This window comes from Pistacia vera, unplaced genomic scaffold (genome assembly GCF_008641045.1).
Source record: "Pistacia vera cultivar Batoury unplaced genomic scaffold, PisVer_v2 Contig520, whole genome shotgun sequence".
In the NCBI taxonomy this organism is placed as follows: domain Eukaryota; kingdom Viridiplantae; phylum Streptophyta; class Magnoliopsida; order Sapindales; family Anacardiaceae; genus Pistacia; species Pistacia vera.
This window is the reverse complement of record NW_022196358.1, coordinates 185,325-207,874: the sequence shown is the minus strand read 5'-3', so window position 1 is coordinate 207,874 and position 22,550 is coordinate 185,325. Positions and strand designations below refer to the sequence as shown.

The 22,550-nt window shown below is 36.8% G+C and overlaps 1 protein-coding gene and 1 non-coding gene across 2 annotated transcripts; one reads left to right on the top strand and one right to left on the bottom strand.

Moving 5' to 3' along the window:
- Positions 1-1,554: 1,554 nt before the first annotated feature.
- Positions 1,555-1,661, bottom strand: LOC116106718. Its single transcript, XR_004124347.1, has one exon. It is a non-coding gene; the product is annotated as a small nucleolar RNA R71 (small nucleolar RNA).
- Positions 1,662-3,300: 1,639 nt separating this feature from the next.
- Positions 3,301-6,070, top strand: LOC116106696. Its single transcript, XM_031393033.1, has 4 exons — positions 3,301-3,522; positions 4,879-5,039; positions 5,525-5,597; positions 5,687-6,070. Exons 1-4 carry the CDS (start codon positions 3,301-3,303, stop codon positions 6,068-6,070), a joined length of 840 nt encoding a protein of 279 aa, XP_031248893.1.
- Positions 6,071-22,550: the final 16,480 nt, after the last annotated feature.

Below are 22,550 nucleotides of genomic sequence, written 5' to 3'. Positions count from 1 at the left end.
TGCCATTTCTACTTTTGTTGCATTGCTTATGTAGTTGGTTGATTGTATGATAAATGTTGATAAATTGTATTTGTTAATCGCGTACCAACTAGTGGTATTATCGTGCAGTGTTGTCGGTATTCAATGATAGTCTTTAACCAATCGAACTTGAGTGATAGGGTGAGACAGGATAGATTATACCTAGAGTGTCAGAAAGCGATTTCATTGGTATACCTTGCCTTCTAGGTTTAGGGGATCATAGAGTATGAAGGAAAATTATGTGAGTTGGTCTCGTGTTGAACAAAAACCGTAGCAACAACGTTTTTATTATAAAGTCTTAATTCATTTTAATTTCAAGCTTTTATTATTTGCTTTTAGTTTTAACCAATCACTTTGCCATCTTATGTTTGCTTACTCAAATATGCATTAGGTTGTTAGTCTTTGTTCCCTATGGATTCAACCACCCTGCTTACCACCAACTACGGTAGTTAGAATTAATTTTGTAGTCGTGATGACTAGTTCAACAAAATTTTGGTGCCGTTGCGAGGGAAGAACATGCTTTTGATCTTGTGTGGTTTTGAGTTGTGATTTGTTCTTTTTACTTTAAGTTTTTTGCATTTTTATTTTATTTTATTTTACGTCATTTCCTTTTCATCTTAGTTTCAATCGAATAGATTCATTCGTGTTTATTTTGTGTTTGCCAGAAGTCTGCAATTGGGGAAACACTGCAGTGTGTCGTGTGAAGCGAAGTGTTGGCGTGAACCGATTGTGAAGTTCTTTCATCTTTTTAGTTTTGGTTAATCACTTGTGTGGTTGATTGCATGTTTATACTATTAGTTAGTAATTGTTAGTTTTCCTATTGTCTTGGCATATTTGTTTTTATTCCTAAGATTTAATTTTGTTCTTAGTATTTATTTCTTTTAGGTTGCATTGATAGCTTTAGTTTTGATTTGCTGGGTAAATTTTTATTAAATTTTAGATTTGTTTTAGTTTTGTTTTGTGTGTTTATTGAATTTGCTTCTTAAGGTTTGCATTTAGTTATTTTTCTTTGAAATTGTTGTTACAGTTGCTTGTTGAGCCTCTTTATGTTTGATTGATGAATGCAAACTAGAATGTCTTGTAATGAAGAGTTATTACCATTGAATCTTGAAATTGAACGCACTTGTAAGAGGAATAGAAAACAAGCATATAGGATGGTTGACCAAGATGCACCCGCACATGTACCCCTTAGCCAACATTTCGCACCCACCACCTACACTTCAGCCTCATGTATCTGTATTCCCAACGTCCAGACACGACACTATAAGATCAAAACTAGTGTCATCCAATTGTTGCCAATTTATTATAGGAATTTAAATGAGGAGCCATATAAACACTTAGATGAATTTTTAGAGGTTTGCTCCACAGTTAGACTTCAAAATGTGAATGAGGATGTCAAGCACTTAATTTTATTCCCATTCTCACTTAAGGATCGAACCAAACAGTGGCAATTCTTTGGCAGTAGGGTCCATTACCTCTTAAGCCCAAATGCAACAAGGATTCCTCAAAAAGTATTATCCCATTGCTAAAACCAACAATATAAGACGAGTAATCATTAGTTTCACTCAACTAGATGGTGAGGAATTTTATGAGAGTTGGGAACGTTTGAAGGAAATGCTTAGGAAGTGTCCCCATCACACAGTCCTTAAGTGGCAATTAGTTCATAGTTTTTATGACGAACTGACTGAGAGGCATAGGAATATGGTAGACCCTTTTGTGGAGGAACATTTATACATAAGGATGAGAATGAGTTATGGCAACTCTTTGAGACCTTAAGTGAAAATTCAATGCACTATATTTCGCATCTAGAATGCTTATCTCAAGGTAGCCATCCAAGAAGGGTGGCGTGTATAAGGTGTCACGGTTAGATGACATTAGTTCCAAGCTAGAGGTGTTGGCCCACTGGTTTGACAAGTTTATATCTATGCAAAGGTAGCCCTATACATAATCACCTGAGAATAGGGCGAACCGATATGTTTTTGCCATGCATTCCACTTTTGACCATCCAATTGAGGAACCCATCCTCAACCCTTTAGAGGAGCAAGTGCAGGTTGCATAAGACTTCCAAAGATGGAACGATTAATACTCAAACACGTACAATCTTGGGTGGCGTAATCACCCTAATTTTTCATGGAAGCCATAACCACCTTAGAATGTCCCTAATAATATGTCATACAGGAACAATCCTTCCAATCAGCAAGACAATTATAGGGAGCAACCTTCAATCCAACCATCCACCTAACCTAATATCCCACCTCCCATTCAACAACCCACTCTAGTGCCCAGTTCACTAGAATCAATGATGGCTCAAATGCTACAAACCATGCAAGAACAAAAAGTCGACATGAATGCTAGGTTCCAAGATTTAGAGCAGAATACCTAACTACTACATTCTCATTCCCAATCCATTAGTAAGCTAGAGACCTAGATTGGTCAAATAGCCAAGGTAACCTAGTGGTTCTTCTCGACAAAGAGGGTATTCCTAACAAGCTAAGGTCGTGATGACTCTTTGGAGCAACCGAGAGGGAAGTAGAAGTCTATGGTAGAGAAGACGAAAGTCTACGTGGGGACCAACCCAAAGAGGGTGAAAGTGAGCCACTTGTAGAGTCAAGTGTTCAGAGACCAGGTAAGGAGAAAGTTGGGGAGAATGAACTACCCCTTGCATCATGCATTGCGAGAGCACATTTTCCTTAGTGCTTAAAGCCCCCAAATGTTCCCATTGCTAGGAAAAGCGTTGGAATGGAGGAAATGGCTGAGTTGTTTAAGCAGGTAAAAATTAACATTCCACTTTTAGATGTCATTAAGCCAGTACTTGCTTATGCCAAATTCCTCAAAGACTTGTGCATGCAAAAGAGGCGAATGAAACCTTACACACCCAAGACTATACATTTACCGAAAAATGTAAGTGCAGTTGTCTGAAATCGCCTCCCTCGAAGTTAAGGGATCCTGGAGCTCCTATTATTTCATGTGTGATAGGTAATGTCATGATTGATAAATCACTCTTAGATTTAGGGGTGAGCGTGAACTTATTACCTACTTATGTGTATGAACAGTTTAACTTAGGTGAGCTTAAGTTTACTGAAGTCATCTATAGTTAACTAACCGATTGGTCAAAATGCCTAAGGGCCTAATTGAGGACGTGTTAGTTAAGGATGAGGAACTATATTTTTTGGTGGATTTTCTTGTCTTAGACATGGAGTGTACCAGCAGTAATCCATTGATTTTTTTAGGAGACCTTTTCTAGCAACGACAAATACTTGTATTAACTATGGACCAGGAGAGATGGAAGTGTCTTTTGGGAATAGGAAACTGAGACTTAATGTGTTTAATGTTGGTTTAGAGCTGATGCATAAGGACGATAATGAGTATTTCATGCTTGATGCTATTGACAGTCTAATGGAGGCTCATGTCCCACAACTGTTATATGATGATGTGATTTACACTCTTATGAATCTGTCTATTGAGGAGATATGTAACTTGAGTGTTGTGTTTAAAATTCAGGAGGTTAGTGAATATAGAGATAGGTCACCCACTCTAGAACGTAGACCTTGAACCATCATGCACTAACCTTTACCACATTTTTCTAAGACAACACAGTCGATGTCAATTGAGTCTTCACTAGTGTTAGAGTTGAAGGCCTTACCTAATACTCTCAAGTATGTTTTCCTAAGACCCAACAAGGTCTTACCCGTGATCATTGCCGCCAACTTAGATAGTGAGTAGGAGAAGAGATTAGTAGCGGTCTTGACAGAACATAAGGAAGCAATCGATTGGTTGGTAGCCGATTTGCGAGAGATTAGCCTTTTTTTTGTGCATGCAGTGCATATTTTATGAAGGGAATGCTAAACCGGTGCATGAATCTTAAAGAAGGTTAAATCGAACATGAAGAAGGTGGTGAAGAAAGAGGTGATCAAATGGCTTGATGTGGGTATCATTTACCCCATATCTGACAATCAATGGGTAAGTTCGACCCATGTTATACTTAAGAAAAGTGGTCTCGCCGTTGTTAAAAATGAAAAAGGTGAGCGAATTCCTACCCGTACTCCTACTAGATAGAGAGTTTGCATTGATTATAGGAACCTCAATCTAATTGTTGGGAATGATCATTTTCCATCCCTATTTATGGACCAAATCCTAGAAAAACTTACAAGGTAGGCTGTCTATTATTTTTTGAATGGCTATTTCAGATATAACCAAGTACCATTTGCCCCTAAAGACCAGGAAAAGACCATGTTCACATGTTTTTTTGGTACATTTGCCTTTCGTCACATGCCTTTTAAGTTATGCAATGCACTAGCAACGTTTTAAAGGTGCATGTTATTGATATTTTCTGATATGGTGGGTCAATTCCTTGAAGTCTTCATGGATGATTTTTCTGTATTTGGTACGTCTTTTGATGATTGTCTCGAAAAACTTGAGTTGGTGTTAAAACGTTGCAAAGAGACAAATCTTGTTCTTAGTTGGGAGAAAAGTCATTTCATGGTTCAAGAAGGAATTGTCTTAGGTCGTGAGGTTTCCATGAAGGGGATTACAATGGATAAGGCAAAGGTGGAGTTGATTTCTCAACTGCCACCGCCTTTGTCGGTCAAATAAATTAGATCTTTCCTAGGCCATGCAGGATTTTATTGATAATCCATCCAGAATTTTAGCAAGATCTCTAAGCCTTTGTATGATTTGTTTGCTAAAGATGTGCAATTTGTTTTTGATGATTCTTGTATGACTGCCTTTACCATTTTGAAAGAAGCATTAACCACAAAACCCATCATGCAACCTCCTAATTAAAATCTACCTTTTGAAGTGATGTGTGTCGTATCGAACTATGCCATTGGTGTAGTCTTTGACCAATGGGTGAATAAAAAGCTTGTTGTGATCTACTACGTAAGCAAGACCCTCTCCGATGCTCAATACAGTTGCATCACTACCGAGAAAGAGTTACTTGCAGTAGTGTTCTCCCTTGATAAACTCCTGTCTTATTTGCTTGGATCTAGGATAGTTGTCTTTACAGACCACGTTGCAGTTAGGTATTTGTTAGACAAGAAAGACACTAAGCCTAGACTAATTCGATAGATTTTGTTGTTGCAAGAGTTTGATCTATAAATTAAAGATAAAAAGGGTAGTGATAATATGATTGCTAACCACTTGTCTAGACTTGTTACAGAGTATGTCCTCCATCAAAGTTTAAATGACTTCTTCCCTGATGAGCAATTAAAGTATGTCCCAAGTCAAAGTTTGAATGACTTCTTCCATAATGAGCAATTATTTGCTATATCCCAATCCAAAACACCTTGGTATGCCTATATAGTTATTTGGTTGTAGGACAATAACCATTAGGGTGGGCCAAAACTTAGAAAGATCATTTCTTTCCAACCATCAAGCATTATTATTGGGAAGACTTGAACCTTTACAGGGTGTGTGCAGACTAAATTGTTAGGAGATGTGTTCTCGACCACGAGTTTAGTAGTGTACTTGCATTTTGTTAGTCTTATGCTTGTGGTGGTCATTACAGTGGCAAGATGGCCGCTTTAAAGTTCCTCCAGTGTGGTTTTTATTGGCCTAGTATTTTTCGCAATGCATTGCTTGTATTTCATGTCAGAAAGTAGGAAATATTGGTAGACGAGATATGATGACCCTTAATCCTATTTTGGTTATGGAAGTGTTTGATGTGTAGGGTATTAATTTCATGGGTCTATTTCTCTCATCTTTTGGCTTTGAATATATCTTGCTTATAGTGGATTATGTGTCTAAATGGGTAGAAGCCATTGCCACTAGGACCAATGATCATAAGGTGGTCGTCAACTTTGTTCAATTGCACATGTTTAGTCATTTCAGTTACTCGTATGCCATCATCAACGATGGTGGTTCGCATTTCACCAATAGGCAATTTGGCTCACTATTGAGAAAGTACTCAATCACCTATAAAGTTGTCATACCTTATCACCCTCAAACTAGTGGACAAGTGGAACGTGCTAACAGGGAAATTAAGACTATCTTAAAGAAAATTGTACAATTCGATCATAAGGATTGGTTGATGCGTCTGAATGAAGCACTTTGAGCCTATCAAACTGGTTATTATTCCCTTATTGACATGTCCTCTTATCGGTTAGTTTTTGGAAAAGCATGTCATTTACCTGTAGAACTTGAAGATTGAGCATATTGGGCCACAAGGAAATTCAATTTTGATATAACCATGGCCGGTGAACATAGAAAACTTCATTTTTCGGAGTTGGGTGATCTAAGACACAAAACTTATGAGAACTCTCGCATCTCTAAAGAAAGGGCTAAGGTTTTTCATGATAAACAAAAAGTGTTAGGAAGTCATTCTCTCTTAATCAAAAAGTGTGGCTCTTTAACTCTAAGCTTCGTCTCTTTCTGGGCAAGCTTAAGTCACGATGGGATGATTCTTTTATTGTTGTTAATGTTTTCCATCACGGATTTGTTGAAATCCAAAACCCAAAAAGGGGACTAGTTTTTAAGGTGAATGACTAAAGACTTAAACCTTATGTTGATGGCATCAATGATGGAGAGGTGATTGAGGAGTGTTCCTTGTTAGATTCACATTAGCCATTTAAGTGTACTAAGTCTAGTTGAAGACTTTAAACTTAGTGCTTGTGGGAGGCAACCCACCTTTGTAAATATGTTTTTTTTTGCTTTGATGTTTTTGTCTTTGCAGGAATTGTCATGTTTGGAAACTCATTAACTAGTCAAAGGCTACGCCTAAGCATGCTCCACATACTCCGTTGGAGACAACCCTACCATTGTTCCTCAAGTTGTATCTCTCCACCTTATATGCTATTATTATTAGATATTTTCTCAAATATGTTGGATGATTTTAATGTTATTGATCATATTTTAATTTGAGATTATTTGATGCTAAGTTAGGGAGGATGATATGTCTTGTGAGTCATTAAGGACAATGACATTTAAAGTTGGGGAGTGTTGATAGATTTTTGATTTTATGGAGTATGTATGTTTTTGATTGAAGTGTTGTTGATCATATTTTTGTGGAGATTGTTTTGATGATGTGTTTTGTCATGGAGAATGCATGCTTTTATGATGGTTGTGTGATTGAATGGATTATGCTTAAATTTTGTCGCATGTTTATGTTATTGTTGAAAATATGTTGATTCCTACTCTTGTAAGTTCAAAAGTGGTAAAAGTGAAATAAAGTGAGCATTTTTATTTTTATTTTTCGTGAATTCATATATAATCACCATTTTAGAAGCAGCTAAGGTGATAGTTGGAAGGTTTTTTTGAGGTTTTTGAAAATGGTTGGTTGCAACATGGTTTTAAACATTGAACTATTATTTTTGTTATGTGCTAAGTTTGTCCATAATTGTGGTTAGACATCGTTTTGTGTGAATGACATGTGCTTTAATGTTTATGCAAGTCTCCCATATACGTTATATGCCCATGGAGGAAATTTTCATTTATTATCTTGCATGTGCTAAAAATGCTAATCTTTGTCTTTGGAAGTGCTTAAATGTTGCTTGATGATTTGGTTTTGATTTGTATCATAGTTGACTTGAGTAAGTATACCCAAGGGGTGTTCTACACCTAATCCCCTAAAGCTATCTAGCTTGGGAGTGGTTGGCCTAGAGCTCGTTACACAGGTCCTCTAGAAAGCTTAATAAATCATTACATAGATCAAGGGCTGTGTATATATATAGTCTTGACTTGTGGCCTAGTTGGTTCGGGTGAGTAAGTTCGAGGAGTGTTCTACACTTAGTGCCTTATAGCTGTCTAGTTTGGGAGTCATTGACCTAAAGCCCGCTACACGAACCTTCTAGAAAGCTTAAGAAACTAAGGCAAAGAAAAAAAAAAAAAAAAAAAAAAAAAAAAAAAAAAAAAAAAGGAAATCAAGTGATAAATGAAAAAGAAATTATATGTCAAAATCTTGTGTGGAAAATGAGTATTATGTTGCATGTACATAAGTTGGGGATTTTTGCATGACACTTTGGCATCATGATATGAACATTAGATGTGTGTTTGAGGAGCTTGAATGGAGATAGGCAAATCTTTATTTAGGATTGTGTTGTTTACTTGTTATGTTCAAATTCTTCACTTTACCTTTTGATGAATGTCTTGAGTGTCGATGAATATGGTTGTGTATGGTTTGGTAAGAATATTGAAAAAGTTTCTTTTACTACTCGAGGACGAGCAAAGAGTAAGTTGAAGAGTGTGTTAGAGTCATGAAAGTGACTCTATTTTAATGATAAAAAGACCCTGTGTGTAATTAAATTGAAGTTATATTGAGACAATTGAAGAAATTATGGAATTATTAATGGAAAATCAAATTTTAATTTTTTTCTTACAATTTGTGCATGTTTGGAATGATTTTTGAGATGTTGTGAGTTGATATTAGATTGTGATTTATTAATTAAGTTTGAATTTGTCTCATTTATTCTGTACAGGGGGTAAATTGTCATATTTTTGGGGGTTGATTTTGTCAGTTTTCATTCATGTAAGGATTGACCTAAAATTTGCCTAGACTTAGTATAAAAGAAGATGAATAGTTCCAGAATACAAAGCGCTGCTCACCCCAAACCCCAGCTCCATCGTTGGCGACCCTTATCCTCCCATTTTCGGTGACTCCCCAACTTCCCCTTGCACCGATCTCCACCATCCATCACTCCCCATTTTTGCGGCAGAAATGAGCAAGATTGCGGCTAGAAAATGAAGAGGCGCGGCAGCAATTTGGCAGATTTCGGCAGTTTTTGCTGAGCTGAAGCTTAGAATGGGTAGATCCGACCGTGTGGAAGGAAGTTCAACCACCAGGGAGTTGAAACGTCGTCGAAAATTGGAGAAATAACGGCTGGAAGATGAAGAGTCGCGACAGTAGAATGCGAAATGTCGCGGTGGTGATGGCGGCTGATAAAGATCGATGCACGGGGAAAATGGCTCATCGTCGGAGGCCGCCAAAGAAGAAGACGAGGAGTAATCGAAAAAGATGGATGAACAGCTCCCCCTGTACGCGACCTTTCGTTTTCATTTTATAGACAAATTGCAAAATATCACTTTGGTCCCTATACAATTAAAAAGTGACAAAATCAACCCTTGTAAATATGACAGTTTACCCCCTAAACAGCATAAATGAGATACAATCACCCCTAATCCATAAACCACAACCTAATATCAACTCATATCCTTTCCAAAATCATTCTAAACATGTTAAATTCATAAGAAAAATATTAAGAAGCGATTTTCGTGAATAAATTCATAAATTCTTTAATTGTCTAAATATACTTCAATTTAATCACACTTGGGGTATTTTTATCACCAAAATAGAGTCACTTTCATGACTCCAATAGGTTCATCTACCCAAGAGTTGATCCACCTTCCCCAAGGTCTGATCTATCCTTTCCAAGCTTCAGTTGCCACCAAACTTGTCAAAATCACGTTGCCTCCACCATGCATCTTCAACTTCCTAGCATGTTTTCGCTCCCTTTTCCAATGACGTTGCACCTCCCTAGCTACCAATCCTCACTCCCCAACTTGAGAGCTTTCTCCCCATACCCTCGGATCTCTATTCAGCCACCGCTCGTCGAGAACAACCGCTAAACACTAATGTTTTCTAGCGAGTTGTGCCCCTCCATCTTTCGGGTGCTTTTGTCATCGTCTCTAGCAATGAAGCACACCATCTCATTGTCGGTTACGTCTTCTTTGCCATGACCTACCCCATTTTTTACCTTTCAACCTTTGTCGACCTCCTGGTTATCTGTTATGGTGTAGATGAGATCGAGATCGATACCCACGACTCTTCTCAACAGCTCTCGACTAGTTGGATGAACTCGATCGTTGGACATTTGGTTTAGTATTGTGTATCAAATTATATTTGTTTTTGTTTCATATTTGATTACGATACTTTAATGTAGTTTGATGCATGATTTGTGATTATTGGTGTTATCCATTGAGATTGGTTGTTGATATAAAACCTATTGCATGATAAATGTTGGTTTGAGATAATTAAATGTTGAGTATTGCTTTAAATTACTTCACATTTGTAATCGAGTTATATTCGCATTTAACGCCATTTCTATTTGTGTTGCATTGATTATGTAGTTGGTTGAATGGATGATAAGTGTAGATAAATTGTATTTGTTAATCGCGTACTAACTAGTGGTATTGTCTTGTAGTGTTTGTTGGTATTCAATGATAGTCTTTAACCAATCGAACTTGAGTGATTAGGTGAGATAGGATAGGTTATACCTAGAGTGTCAAAAAGAGATTTCATTGGTCTACCTTGCCTTGTAGGTTCAGGGGATCGTAAAGTGTGGAGGAGAATTGTGTGAGTTGGTCTCCTGTTGAACCAAAATCGTAGCGGTAGCGTTTTTATTATAAAGTCTTAATTCATTTTAATTTCAAGCTTTTATTATTTGCATTTAGCTTTAACCAATCAGTTTGCTATCTTACATTTGTTGACTCAAATAAGTAGGTTAGCCTTTGTTTCCTATGGATTCGACCTTGCTTACTGCTAACTACTGTAATTAGGATTAATTTTACGACTGTAACAACCAGTTTGACAATTGTACATGGATGACTTCAGTATGTCTAATGAAATCCAAAGGGGAGGTTAATTTGTTCTTTCAAAGATTTCACAAAATGGTTCATATGCAGTATAATGCACAAGTTCAGGTCCTCCAAAGTGACAATGCAAAAGAATAACAAAGCTTAGATCTTCAGTCATATTTGGAAACACATGGTATCATTTATCAAACTACTTGTCCCAACAAACCCCAATAAAGTGGTTTTGTTGAGCAGAAAAATCGGAACTTATTGGAGGTTGTTCGTGCCTCATTAATAGAAGATCACATGTCGTTATCTTTTCAAGGAAAAGCACTCACTTCGATAGCCTACCTAATCAATCGAGTACCCTCTAGTTCTATTGAGTTTCAGACACCTTTTCAAGCTCTTAGTAAAGTAGTGAATGCTCCACTGGTCACAAACTTATCGCCTCATGTTTTTGGTTGTGTCGACTTTGTTCACATCCATAAACATCAATGCAACAAGTTGTCCCCTCGTGCATTGAAATGTGTTTTCATTGGGTATGGTGTTCATTCGTAAGGGTATTGATGTTATCATCCTCCAACTCAACAAATTTTTATGACGATGGATGTTGCTTTCCATGAAGATTTGATGTATTTTTCTTCTAAGTCTAAACTTCAAGGGGAGTATTGTCAGGAAGAAATTTAGACTCTTGACTATACTGTTCAAGATATGGAAGGCCGTGACTCACAAAATAGGCATGTTGATCGACAAGAAGATCCAATGGATGATGAAAATATTGAGGTAATTCCAAATTCGTCCGAAGAATCTTCACCTCAATCCAAGTCCCTCATACCTAATATGCCACAACAATCTCTTATGCCGCAACCATCTCTTGCTGAGAATGTTCGTTATTTGGAGTTTGAACCAATTAGGAAACAATTACCATTACGTAGTACTAGAGGGATTCCTAAACCAACATATCAACCTGAACTATCTAGTAAGGTAAAGTACTCATTATATGTCTAACCATCATTTATCATAATCAAATTTGTCATTTGTAAATCAATTATCTGTTGTATCTATTCTTAATAGTGTGCAGGAAGCCTTATCTGATCCAAAATGGAAAGCTGTTATGAATGAAGAAATTAGGTCTTTACAGAAGAATGAAACTTGGGAACTTGTTGATCGCCCACCAGGAAAGAAGACTGTTGGATGTCAATGGGTTTACACTTTGAAGTATAAAGCTAATGGTACAATTGAGAGATTCAAAGCTAGACTAGTAGCAAAAGGGTACACCCAAACCCATAGGACTAACTATACATAGACATTTGCACCCATAGTTAAAATCAACATGGTGCATATCTTATTATCTTTAGCTGCAAACCTAGATTGGCCCTTACGAAAATTTGATGTGAAGAATGCTTTCTTCTATTGAGAATTATTAGAAGAGATTTATATGAATCCTCCACTAGGGTGTATTTCACTAGAGAAGCACAACCAAAAGGTATGTAAGTTAAAGAAATTTTTATATGGGTTGAAGCAATCTCTGAGGGTATGGTTTGGGAGGTTCACAAAAGTTATGACGTCTTTTGGATACCATTAGAGCAATTCAGATCACATATTATTTCTTAAAAAACAAGGAAAGATCACTACACTTATTGTATATGTGGATGATATGGTGGTTACAAGAAATGATCCAGAAGAAAGGAAAGCTCTGCAAAAATACTTGTCAAAGGAATTCGAGATAAAAGACCTAGTTTCTTTAAAATATTTTCTTGGAATCGAAGTGTCTTGATCTAACAAAATTATCTTTCTATCACAAATAAAATATGTCTTGGATGTTGTAAACAAACGTACTAAGGATGAATATTCACACACACTTCTCATACATAGCTTAAAAGGATACATATTTATATACACTTGTAGTGTTCTAAACTAGGTAGGTGATCAATCTCTATTAGGATACAAGTGATCCCTATAATCAAGGATTTTAATTTGATCCCTATAATCTTAGAAGTTATATACATCTGTAACACTCCCCCTCAAGCTAGAGTATAGATATCAATCACACCTAGCTTGTTACAAAGATAATTAACTTGAATCCTAGTTAGAGCCTTTGTGATAATATCTCCCAATTGTTCTCCAGTCTTCACGTACCTAGTGGAAATCAGACCTTGCTGTAGTTTCTCATGGACGAAATGGCAATCGATCTCAATGTATTTTGTTCGTTCATGGAACACTAAATTAGATGCAATATGAAGAGCCGCTTGGTTATCACACCATAATTTCGCTGGTACTAAAGTTTCAAGGCCTATTTCAGTCAGGAACTTATATATCCACATTATTTCACAAACAGCTTGTGCCATAGCCCTATATTCTGACTCTGTACTTGATCGTGACACGACATTCTGCTTCTTGCTCTTCCATGATATTAAATTTCCTCTGACAAAGACACAATAGCCTGATGTGGATTTTCTATCTACCTTGGAACCTGCCCAATCTGCATCTGAGAAACATTCAATATGAGAGTGACTATGATTGGCATATAATATACCATGTCCAGGGGCTCTTTTCAAATAACACAAGATCTGCTCCAAAGCCACCCAATGATGAACTGTTGGGGAGGCCATAAACTGACTGACAATACTTACTGAATATGCAATATCTGGATGAGTCACCATAAGATAGTTCAACTTCCTGACCAATCTTCTATATTTCTCAGGATCTCAAATAGTTCACCATCTTTCGTAAGCTACATATTAGGAACCATCGGAACACTACATGGCTTTGCCGCCAATTTCCCTGTCTCAGTTAATGAGTCGAGCACATATTTCCTCTGAGAGAGGAATATACCTCGTTTGCTCCTTGTAACTTTAACCCCCAAGAAATACTTCAATATCCCTAAGTCTTTTGTGTGGAACTGGGTATGGAGAAAAGACATAAGAGATGTGATGCCCACACTATCACTCCCAATAATAATAATATCATCCACAAACACAACTAGAAGAATGATGCCAGTTTAAGACCGTTTGTAGAAAACAGAATGGTCAGTTTTACATTTCAGCATACCAAATCTCTCAACAGCCTGACTAAACTTTCCAAACCAAGCACGAGGACTTTGTTTTAAACCATAAAGAGATTTGCGAAGATAACATACTTTCCCATACTCCCTTTGAGCAACAAACCCAAGAGGTTGCTCTATATATACCTCTTCTTGAAGATCGCCGTGAAGAAAAGCATTCTTGATGTCTAGCCGATGCAAAGGCCAATCATAAATAGCTGCCATAGAGATAAACAGCCGAATAGAGGTGAACTTAGCCATAGGGAAAAAAGTATCAGAATAATCAACTCTGTAGGTCTGAGCATATCCTTTAGCAACCAGACGAGCTTTTAGTCAGTAACTGACCCATCTAGATTAACTTTAACTATAAACACCCATTTGCATCCAATTGCTTGTTTTCCTGAAGGTAAATCTACCAATTTGCAAGTACCATTGTCATCTAAGACATTCATTTCCTCAATCATTGCATTACGCCAACCAAGATGAGAAAGAGCTTCATGAACAGTTTGAGGGATAGTAATAGAATCAAGGGAAGCAATAAAAGAGCATGATGAACGTGACAAATGATCATAAGAAACACAAGAAGAAACAGGATAAGTACACTGTCGTTTACCTTTTCGTAATGCAATAGGAAGATCATTACTTGAAACTGGATCGGATGACGAAGAAGTTGGTGTGGGACATGAAACAAGAGGAGGTAGATGACGAGAGTAGACTTTGACAGGAGCAGGATCAGAGATAGGAGCCGATGCAGGAAGCGTAGGAATAGTGACAAGGTCAAAGACATGAGCCGGTTCAGATATCGGTGCAGGGGAAGTGAAGGTATAAACTAACAAATCATCATTATCATCATCCTTCTGACGATCTGCAAGAGAATAGGGAAAGTATGGTGTTTTTTCTAGAAAGGCAACATCAATGGAAACAAGATACTTATTAAGACTTGGACAATAACACCAATATCCTTTCTGAAATCGAGAATAACCAAGAAAGACACATTTTAATGACTTGGGATCTAATTTAGTGACTAACTGTCGAACATCCCGAACAAAGCAAACGCTACCAAAAACCCTAGGTTCAAGAGGAAATAATGCTTTGTTAGGAAAAAGAATAATGTGCGGGGTTTCGCCATGAAGGACAGAAGACGGCATGCGGTTAATCAAAAAATGGGCAATGGAAACTGCATCAGCCCAGAATGGTTTAGGAACATTCATTTGGAATAATAAGGCTCTGGTAGTTTCAAGAAGATGTCTGTTTTTCTGTTCTGCTATTCCATTTTGAGATAGAGTATCAACACATGAAGTTTGATGAAGAATGCCATTCTGAGTCATGTAATTTTGAAAAGAAACTGACAGATATTCTTTTGCATTATCACTATGCAATGTATGAACAGAAACATTGAATTGAGTTTTAATCTCAGTACAAAAAGCACAGAAATAAGAAAACAAATCAGAACGATTTTTCATTAAGAATAACTAAGTCATATGAGAGTAATCGTCCACAAATGTAACAAAATATCGAAAACTAGTTTTAGACAGAACTGGACAGGGACCCCAAACATCAGAGTGAACTAATTCAAAGGGAGAATTAGCTCTTTTATTGACTCTAGGACTAGAACTAACACGATGATGTTTAGTAAACTAACATGACTCACACTCTAATGTAGACACTTTATTAAACTAAGGACACAATCTCTTCAGTGAAGGAAGAGATGGATGGCCCAAATGACAATGTGCTTGAAACGGGGAGGCAATGCTAGAACAAGCGACAAGTGTAGATTTTGGTCTGTTGAGAATATATGAACCTCTAGATTCATGTCCTTTACCAATAATCTTCTTCGTCGTAAGATCCTAAAACAAGCAATAATCGGGAAAGAATAAAACACAACAATTAAGAGCATGAGTAAGTTGGCTAACAGAAATCAAATTGAAAGAAAAATCTGGTAAATGTAAGACATTTGACAAGGGAAGATGTGGAATAGAGATAACTATGCCAGACACAAGAAAGTAGGATAGTGACACATATACTAAAGTCAAATTCGAAAGGGTTTTTGATTGATAAGTAGCAAAGAGACTGGGATTACCTAACATGTGATCTGTTGCACCAGAGTCAATGATGAATTTGGAGGATGAGGAAATGAGACATGTATTTGGCTTATCTAAGTCAGCCATAGCTGTGACAGGAGTAGGTGAAGCTTTTAATGATTCCTGGTACAATGAAAACTTGGCAAATTCATCTGCAGCTATAAGAACTGACTGATCCGAAGTATCATTAGTGGATGCAACATGGGCAAAAGGATTTCTTTTATTTCTGTTCTAAAGCTTTCTACAATCACGCTTCATGTGTCCTGGCTTATGGCAATAATGACATGCAATTCCTCTCATATTACTATTTGACCTTCCTCCTCTGTTGCCACTTCCAAATTGTGATCGCCCATATTCATAGTCATTCTTTTGACTGATGAGAGCACCACTAAATTGAGCCGATGGGGTCCCTTCTGTGCAAAGTACCCTACTAAAGACATCCTGCAACGAAGAGATCTCTGGACTAGCTAGAACCTGAGACTTAGTAGTCTCAAATTCAGAAGGAAGACCTGCAAGAAAACTCATGACTGCCATTTGCTCCCGTTGTTTTTGTTGAACTTTGACATCAGCACTGAAGGGTAACAACATGTTCAACACTTCATAAGTCTTCTTAAACTCCATAAAATAAGCTGTAAGAGACTTATCTTGTTTCTCTGCACGGTAGAATGCCTTACACACTTCATAAATATGAGAAACATTCCTCTTTCCAGAATACAGAAACTCCAAATAATCCATCAGTTCTTTAATAAACTCACAATGATTAATTAGGCCAAGTACCTCACCGTTAATAGAGTTCCGTATTTGTATAATCAACCTAGCATCATGCCGAAGCCATGTCTTTTTCAAATCAACCTCAGGTGGATCATTAGTCATATGATCATCTTTATCAATACTCCCCAAATATAGTATAATAGTTTTACGCCAATCATGGTAATTAGTTATACCAATAAGCTTATGTTTTGTAATTTTTGACATTGTCGGTATCATTTCCATCACTGGCTTTGTATCAGACATGTCTTAAACAGACGATAATCCCAATGCACACCAACAAACGATTAAAACAAAGCAAACTAACCAAATTTCAGTGACACACCAAATCAATCAACAGCCACCACCAATCAGAGGCCACAGCACAGCAAAAATCCAATAACCAAACGAAAACAAAGTGCCTAAAAGATCACAACTAAAACCTCAGAAATATCCAAACAAAGAACAGCAATGAATCAGTAAGAGATTACCCAATCCAGCATGAAAATGTGCTGTACAAGTACCAGTGAAGCAGACGAAGAGAATCAGAGGAGGTTTCAACGGTGGACGTGCTCCCACGCGCTAGCGTATGGTACTGTTCACCAGAGTTTTGGGTGGCGCATGGAGCTCACTCGCAGGGATTCTGGTGGCCGAAACTCGAGGTTTTGCCGATTGACAGCTGCTGAATCTCCCTAGGGTGGCGGTGTTAAACAAATATCAACCTAAATAGGTGTTCCCAATTTTGAAACCCAAACCCTAATTTCCCAATTTTGAAACCCAAACCCTAATTACCCTTTAAGGCTGTGATACCATGTAAACAAACATACTAAGGATGAATATTCACACACCCTTCTCATACATAGCTTAAAAGGATACATATTTACATACACTTGTAGTGTTCTAAACTAGGTAAGTGATCAATCTCTATTAGGATACAAGTGATCCCTCTAATCAAGGATTTTAATGTGATCCCTATAATCTAGGAAGTTATATACATCTGTAACAGATGTATTGTAGAAAATTGTTATGTCAACATGTCAACCAGCTAATACACCAATCAGAGAAGGTTTGAAATTAGGAGTTGAGACTGATCAAGTACCAGTTGATAAAGGGAGATAATAGAGACTTGTGGGAAGATTGATGTACTTATCACACACTAGGCTAGATCTTGCTTATGCATTGAGTATAGTCAATCAGTTCATGCATAACCTAGAGAGAATGTAGTTATGCACATCTTGAGATATTTAAAACATGCTCCTAGAAAGGGAATCATAGTTACTAAAAATGAGGACTACCAAAATATGAATGCATATACTGATACTAATTCGGCTGGAGCAGTAAATGACAGGTAATACACTTCTGGTTATTTCACTTTTGTAAGTGGTAATCTAGTCACTTAGAAAAGCAAAAAACAGAATGTTGTAACACACTCAAGTGCTAAAGTAGAATTTAGGGGAATGACACTTGGGATTTGTGAAGCTTTGTGGCTAAGATTTCTCCTGCAAGAGTTGGGCCATAATCTAATCAACCAATCCAATTATATTGCGACAATAAAATAGCATGTGACATTGCTCACAATCTAGTTCAACATGTATGAAGCATGTTGAAGTAGATAGATTTTTCATCAAAGAAAAACTAGATGAGAGGATTATTGAATTGCCCAAGATTCGATCAGAGGATTAATTGGCCGATATTCTTACCAAGGCTATCTCCAAACGTATTTTCTCACAAGTTTTACACAAGTTAGGCATGTGTGACATCTACGTATGCACCAACTTGAGGGGAAGTGTTGAGATTCCAGCAATATTTCTTGAATATTTCAGAATCTTCTTATTTTGTTAGTTTTAGGATCCTTATAATGTTCTTGGCTGCGTTTGGCTTATTGTTTTTATCCATATTCCCAATCCTATTTTTCAAATGTTGTTTGGCATGTTATTCCCAAAATATTAGTCCATTTTTTTAATTACGTTGAGACCCTATAAGTTTATTAATTTCATAAATACCCCCCAGAAAAAAAGTTTAAAAACTAACAAAAACACCCTACCTACCGATACCTGCCAGATTCTGGCAACCACCGTCGGTGGTAGCCGGAATCTATCACAATAGTTACAAAGCCACCGGAAATAGCCGGTAATGGATAGATCTGGCCTTTTCCGGCCAGATCAGATCTGCCTTCAACGACGGCCAAAGATAGCCGTCGTTTCAGCCTTTTTCGGCCGTCGCAGCCACAACAATTCGTAGATCTGGCCTTTTCCGGCCAGATACGTGGTGGATCTGACCGGAAAAGGCCATAACGACTCGTTACGGCATAGATCCGACCGATCTATGTCGTAACGAAATTTTCTGTCCAGATTTCGGCGGTGGTGGCCGGAATCTGGCACTGTAGGTGGTGGGGGTGTTTTTGTCATTTTATATATTAGGGTCTTTAATTAAATTAGTAAACCTAAGGGCTTTTTCATAAATTTTTAAAGTTTATCTCGTAATACTCCCCTATCCAACAACCCAATACTATCCCCAAAATCCTATCTAAAATAATAAACCAAACGCACCCCTTGATATCCTGTAATTTCCTAATTATGTATGTATATTGTAATTGACATAATTAGAAGATTCTGTAGATTGTATCTTCCATATATAAAGCCTGTAAATCTTACTGAAATATCAATGAATTGAAACAAACAATTCTTCAAACAAACACATTAAAATTAAATGATAAAATTAAGGATTAAAATCAAACGACATTGATAGTGTTTTTTTAATTGATTTTCCAACAAAAAGAAAATGGCATAAGTAAATTGAGTGGTTCGTTGCTAATAGCAATGAGTGGCCGCGTGAAGCCCAACATCACTGCCTAACAGTCAACCTAGCATTATACTGCATGGAAAATGATAGAGTTACCGAAAAGTTTACACCGAATTTGTGCACCGAATGACGTGACAAAATCCTGACCGTTGATTAATATTAACTGATAATAAATCAACTTTGTCACATTATTCGTTGCACAAATTCGGTGCACACCCGTTGGTAACTGTAATATTACTCATACGGCATTGTGTCTCATGTTGGCGGCTAAGCGTGACTAGGTTTCTCAGCCTGAGACTAACGTCCTAGTATGGTTGGGCTTCATTTTGTATTTTCCTAGCCACCACCAAATCTCATCCTACCATCATTGAGCACAATGCCTGCAACCTATATGACCCCTACAACCACCACCATCTAATGCAACAGAATAAGATAGGAACTAGATACACTCTAGCATAGCGGCTCAAATCCACAAAGAATAACTCTCGAATCCACCAGAAGATAACGAATCCATAGAATCATTTGAGAAATTTTGTTAATAATTCATTGATAATTGGTTGTAGGATAACAAGCATATTTATAGTAAAATAATCTAGTATTACTGGAACAAGAAATAAGAAAATCCTAATACTACTAGAAAAACAAATTATAAAATAAGAAAATCAAACTTAACTGAAAAGGATTCTTCCTAATTGATTTAACAGAAATTCTAATAAAAACTAAACTTCAATTAAAATCTTAACCAAATTAAAAATATAATTGACAAGAAGGAAAATAAAAACTAATCCAATTTAGGAAAATCTATCCTACATCATACTCCCCCTCTAAAAAAACTCATCGTCCAGTTTTGCAATCCGACAGGTAATACTTGAAATAAAATAGTAAGTCATCCATTAGAACACAATCTTCATGTCGAATATCGTTGACAATTCATCCACTTGACAAATGCTTCAAATGCTTCACCTCAACTTCAAGTCTTCTTCTTCTTTAGTCTTCGCCTCTAGGACAACTTGCTCTTGCTCAATCTTCTTCTTTGACATCTTGCTTAACTTCAATGTAAATTACATTCTCAACCTCTTTTGATGTGATCTTCAACTTGCACCATCTCGTGATCTTGTTGGTTTCAAGAATTTCTATAGTAAGTGCTTTAGGCATCTTGTCTTTGTCCATGATTGGTGAGGCATGTATTTCTGAAAACAATTTTTTCTTATAATTTTGTTATGATTCAACCTGAAAAGCTAATTTGAGGACATCAAGTAATATAGGTCAGGCTGTAAATCAATTTGATCTCGTATATTTGTAGTCAACCCATCAAAGAATCCAAAGCTATTAGATATGCAGGTTCATTATAGTCAAGTAGAGTAACAACTATCAATATTAAAAAATATATTCTCGAAAAGATCTTTTACCTTGATGACAACTCACATATTGATATAAACTCTTGATATACTCACGAGAAAGAAATTGATCCTTCATAGATGTTTTATCTTGTACCATAATATTTAAGTGTTTTATCAAGCTACATTAGTCAAACTTCTAATTATTTCACCATTCTAAAACAATCCTTTAGTAGATAACCAACAACCTTCATACGTTTCCATGCTAGAATATCCATATCAATTAAAAAATCTTGAATAGCTTCAACCCAATCAGGAAAGCTTCACTATGAGAATAAGCTTCACTATGAGAATCCCATTGTAAGTTGGAAGGTGACAACATTGGTTGCGAAGATCGTCTAACGTATTCACAAGTTTTGGAATTTCTTTCTCTCTCTTCTCTTTTTTCTTTTTTCTTTTTAAAGAGCACAAATAGAAAGACTAAAATGAAAAGTAATGCCATTGATGGACTTAATGAGAAACAATTGATCAAACTGGATTAAACTAAATTTTAGTGAAACGGGTATGAAGTGTAATTTTCCAACGTGGCCTGCAAGAAAGAAGTGGGTGAGAAATCTTCAATGCCAGGTTTTGTAAAACACACACTTTTGTTTCTTCTAAGGCTTTTTCACATTTTAAGAAGCATATCATTTCGAGACCTTTCATTTGTGAAGCTCATTTGAAATTAGATTATATTCCCGAGGTTCCATCTGTGTTGTCATAAGAAGTTGGGTTAAGTCTGTTGAAGGGTTAGTGATTCCTTCTCGAACTCTTGTTAAGAGTTCTATGCAACTTTTAGTAAGGAATTTGACAAGTTTTGACCTCATTGTAACAAGGTTTTTTTTAGGGGGATTTGGTTAGAATTGATGTTGAAGTCGTTAGGAGTATACTTGAGTTGCCTATTTGTGAAAATGTTGATGATTTGCAAGAAATAGATATGGATTATATGTTTTACACTGACTGGAGAGTCTTTTAGTCATTGGCCTCAGTGTGGGTACATTTAACCAAATTTTTTGACACCCTTTTACAAGGTTTTGTTCAAAATTGCCTTGATCAATTGGTCTCCTTCGTTGCCAATTCTTCAGTTAGGTTAGAGAAGGCTCAATTGATTTTTGGGATAGGTATTAGTAAGAACAAATATCTTGACTCCTTGATTTATACTCATATTAGATGATGCTGGAATCGAAGTACTCTCAGCCTTGTCATTCCCCTGCCTTATACATAAGGTTGTTGCTCCTTATAAACCTAAGAGGCATGCTAATGAGACTTTCTTGAAGCTAAATTGATCTCTTCAAGCTCTTTTAGAACTTAGTCAGTGTCAGCCCTTCCACATCAAGGGCTACTCCTTCATCATCTTCTGCTGGTTCATTTAAGCTAATCTTGGCAATCCAAGTTGTTAAGTGATATGCAGGCTTTAGAAAATTTGTTGGTGCCATGCATTAAGAAATGATGAAGCAATGAGTGAAGTGCAATCAAGTCTTGCAACTCACATGGATCTGATGTTGTCAAGAATTGATCATCTTAAGATTTTTGAAAAAGAAGAAGGTTGATCTAGCTTCCACTCCAGTCTCTCACGAAGAAAATATATGTGCAGCTTAACTAGCTCCAATCCCTCCAGAATCAGATCCAAATGAGCCTCCTCAAGATCTAGCTCTCCAATTCCTCCTGCGTCTGATCCGATTGCACTTGCTCAAGCTCAAGTCTCTACTTCTCTCCACAACTATCCTCTGCTTCTCCCACAGGCAGAAGAATCAAGAGGACATCTATGAGAGCAAAACTCCTCGAAGATCTAGTCGTTGTTGAGGTTTGCCTCAAATCTTATGAACAAAGATGGGGAGTAGTAGTTTATACAATGTTATTATTATTAATTTTTGTGGTACTGAAGATGGTGGAGTGTGAAGGATTATAACTCAAGAGGAGTTTCTTCTACTCAGGGGGTTTCTAAATTTGTTTTTAAATTTTACGTTGGTATTGAATTTT

Excerpts from the sequence above, each read along its gene's own strand:
- LOC116106696 (XM_031393033.1), top strand. The coding sequence starts at position 3,301 with ATGGAAGTGTCTTTTGGGAATAGGAAACTGAGACTTAATGTGTTTAAT. Across the intron at positions 3,523-4,878 it reads TTGTGTTTAAAATTCAGGAG|CTTGTTGTGATCTACTACGT; the intron begins GTTAGTGAATAT and ends GTGAATAAAAAG. Across the intron at positions 5,598-5,686 it reads TTTTTCGCAATGCATTGCTT|GGTATTAATTTCATGGGTCT; the intron begins GTATTTCATGTC and ends TTTGATGTGTAG.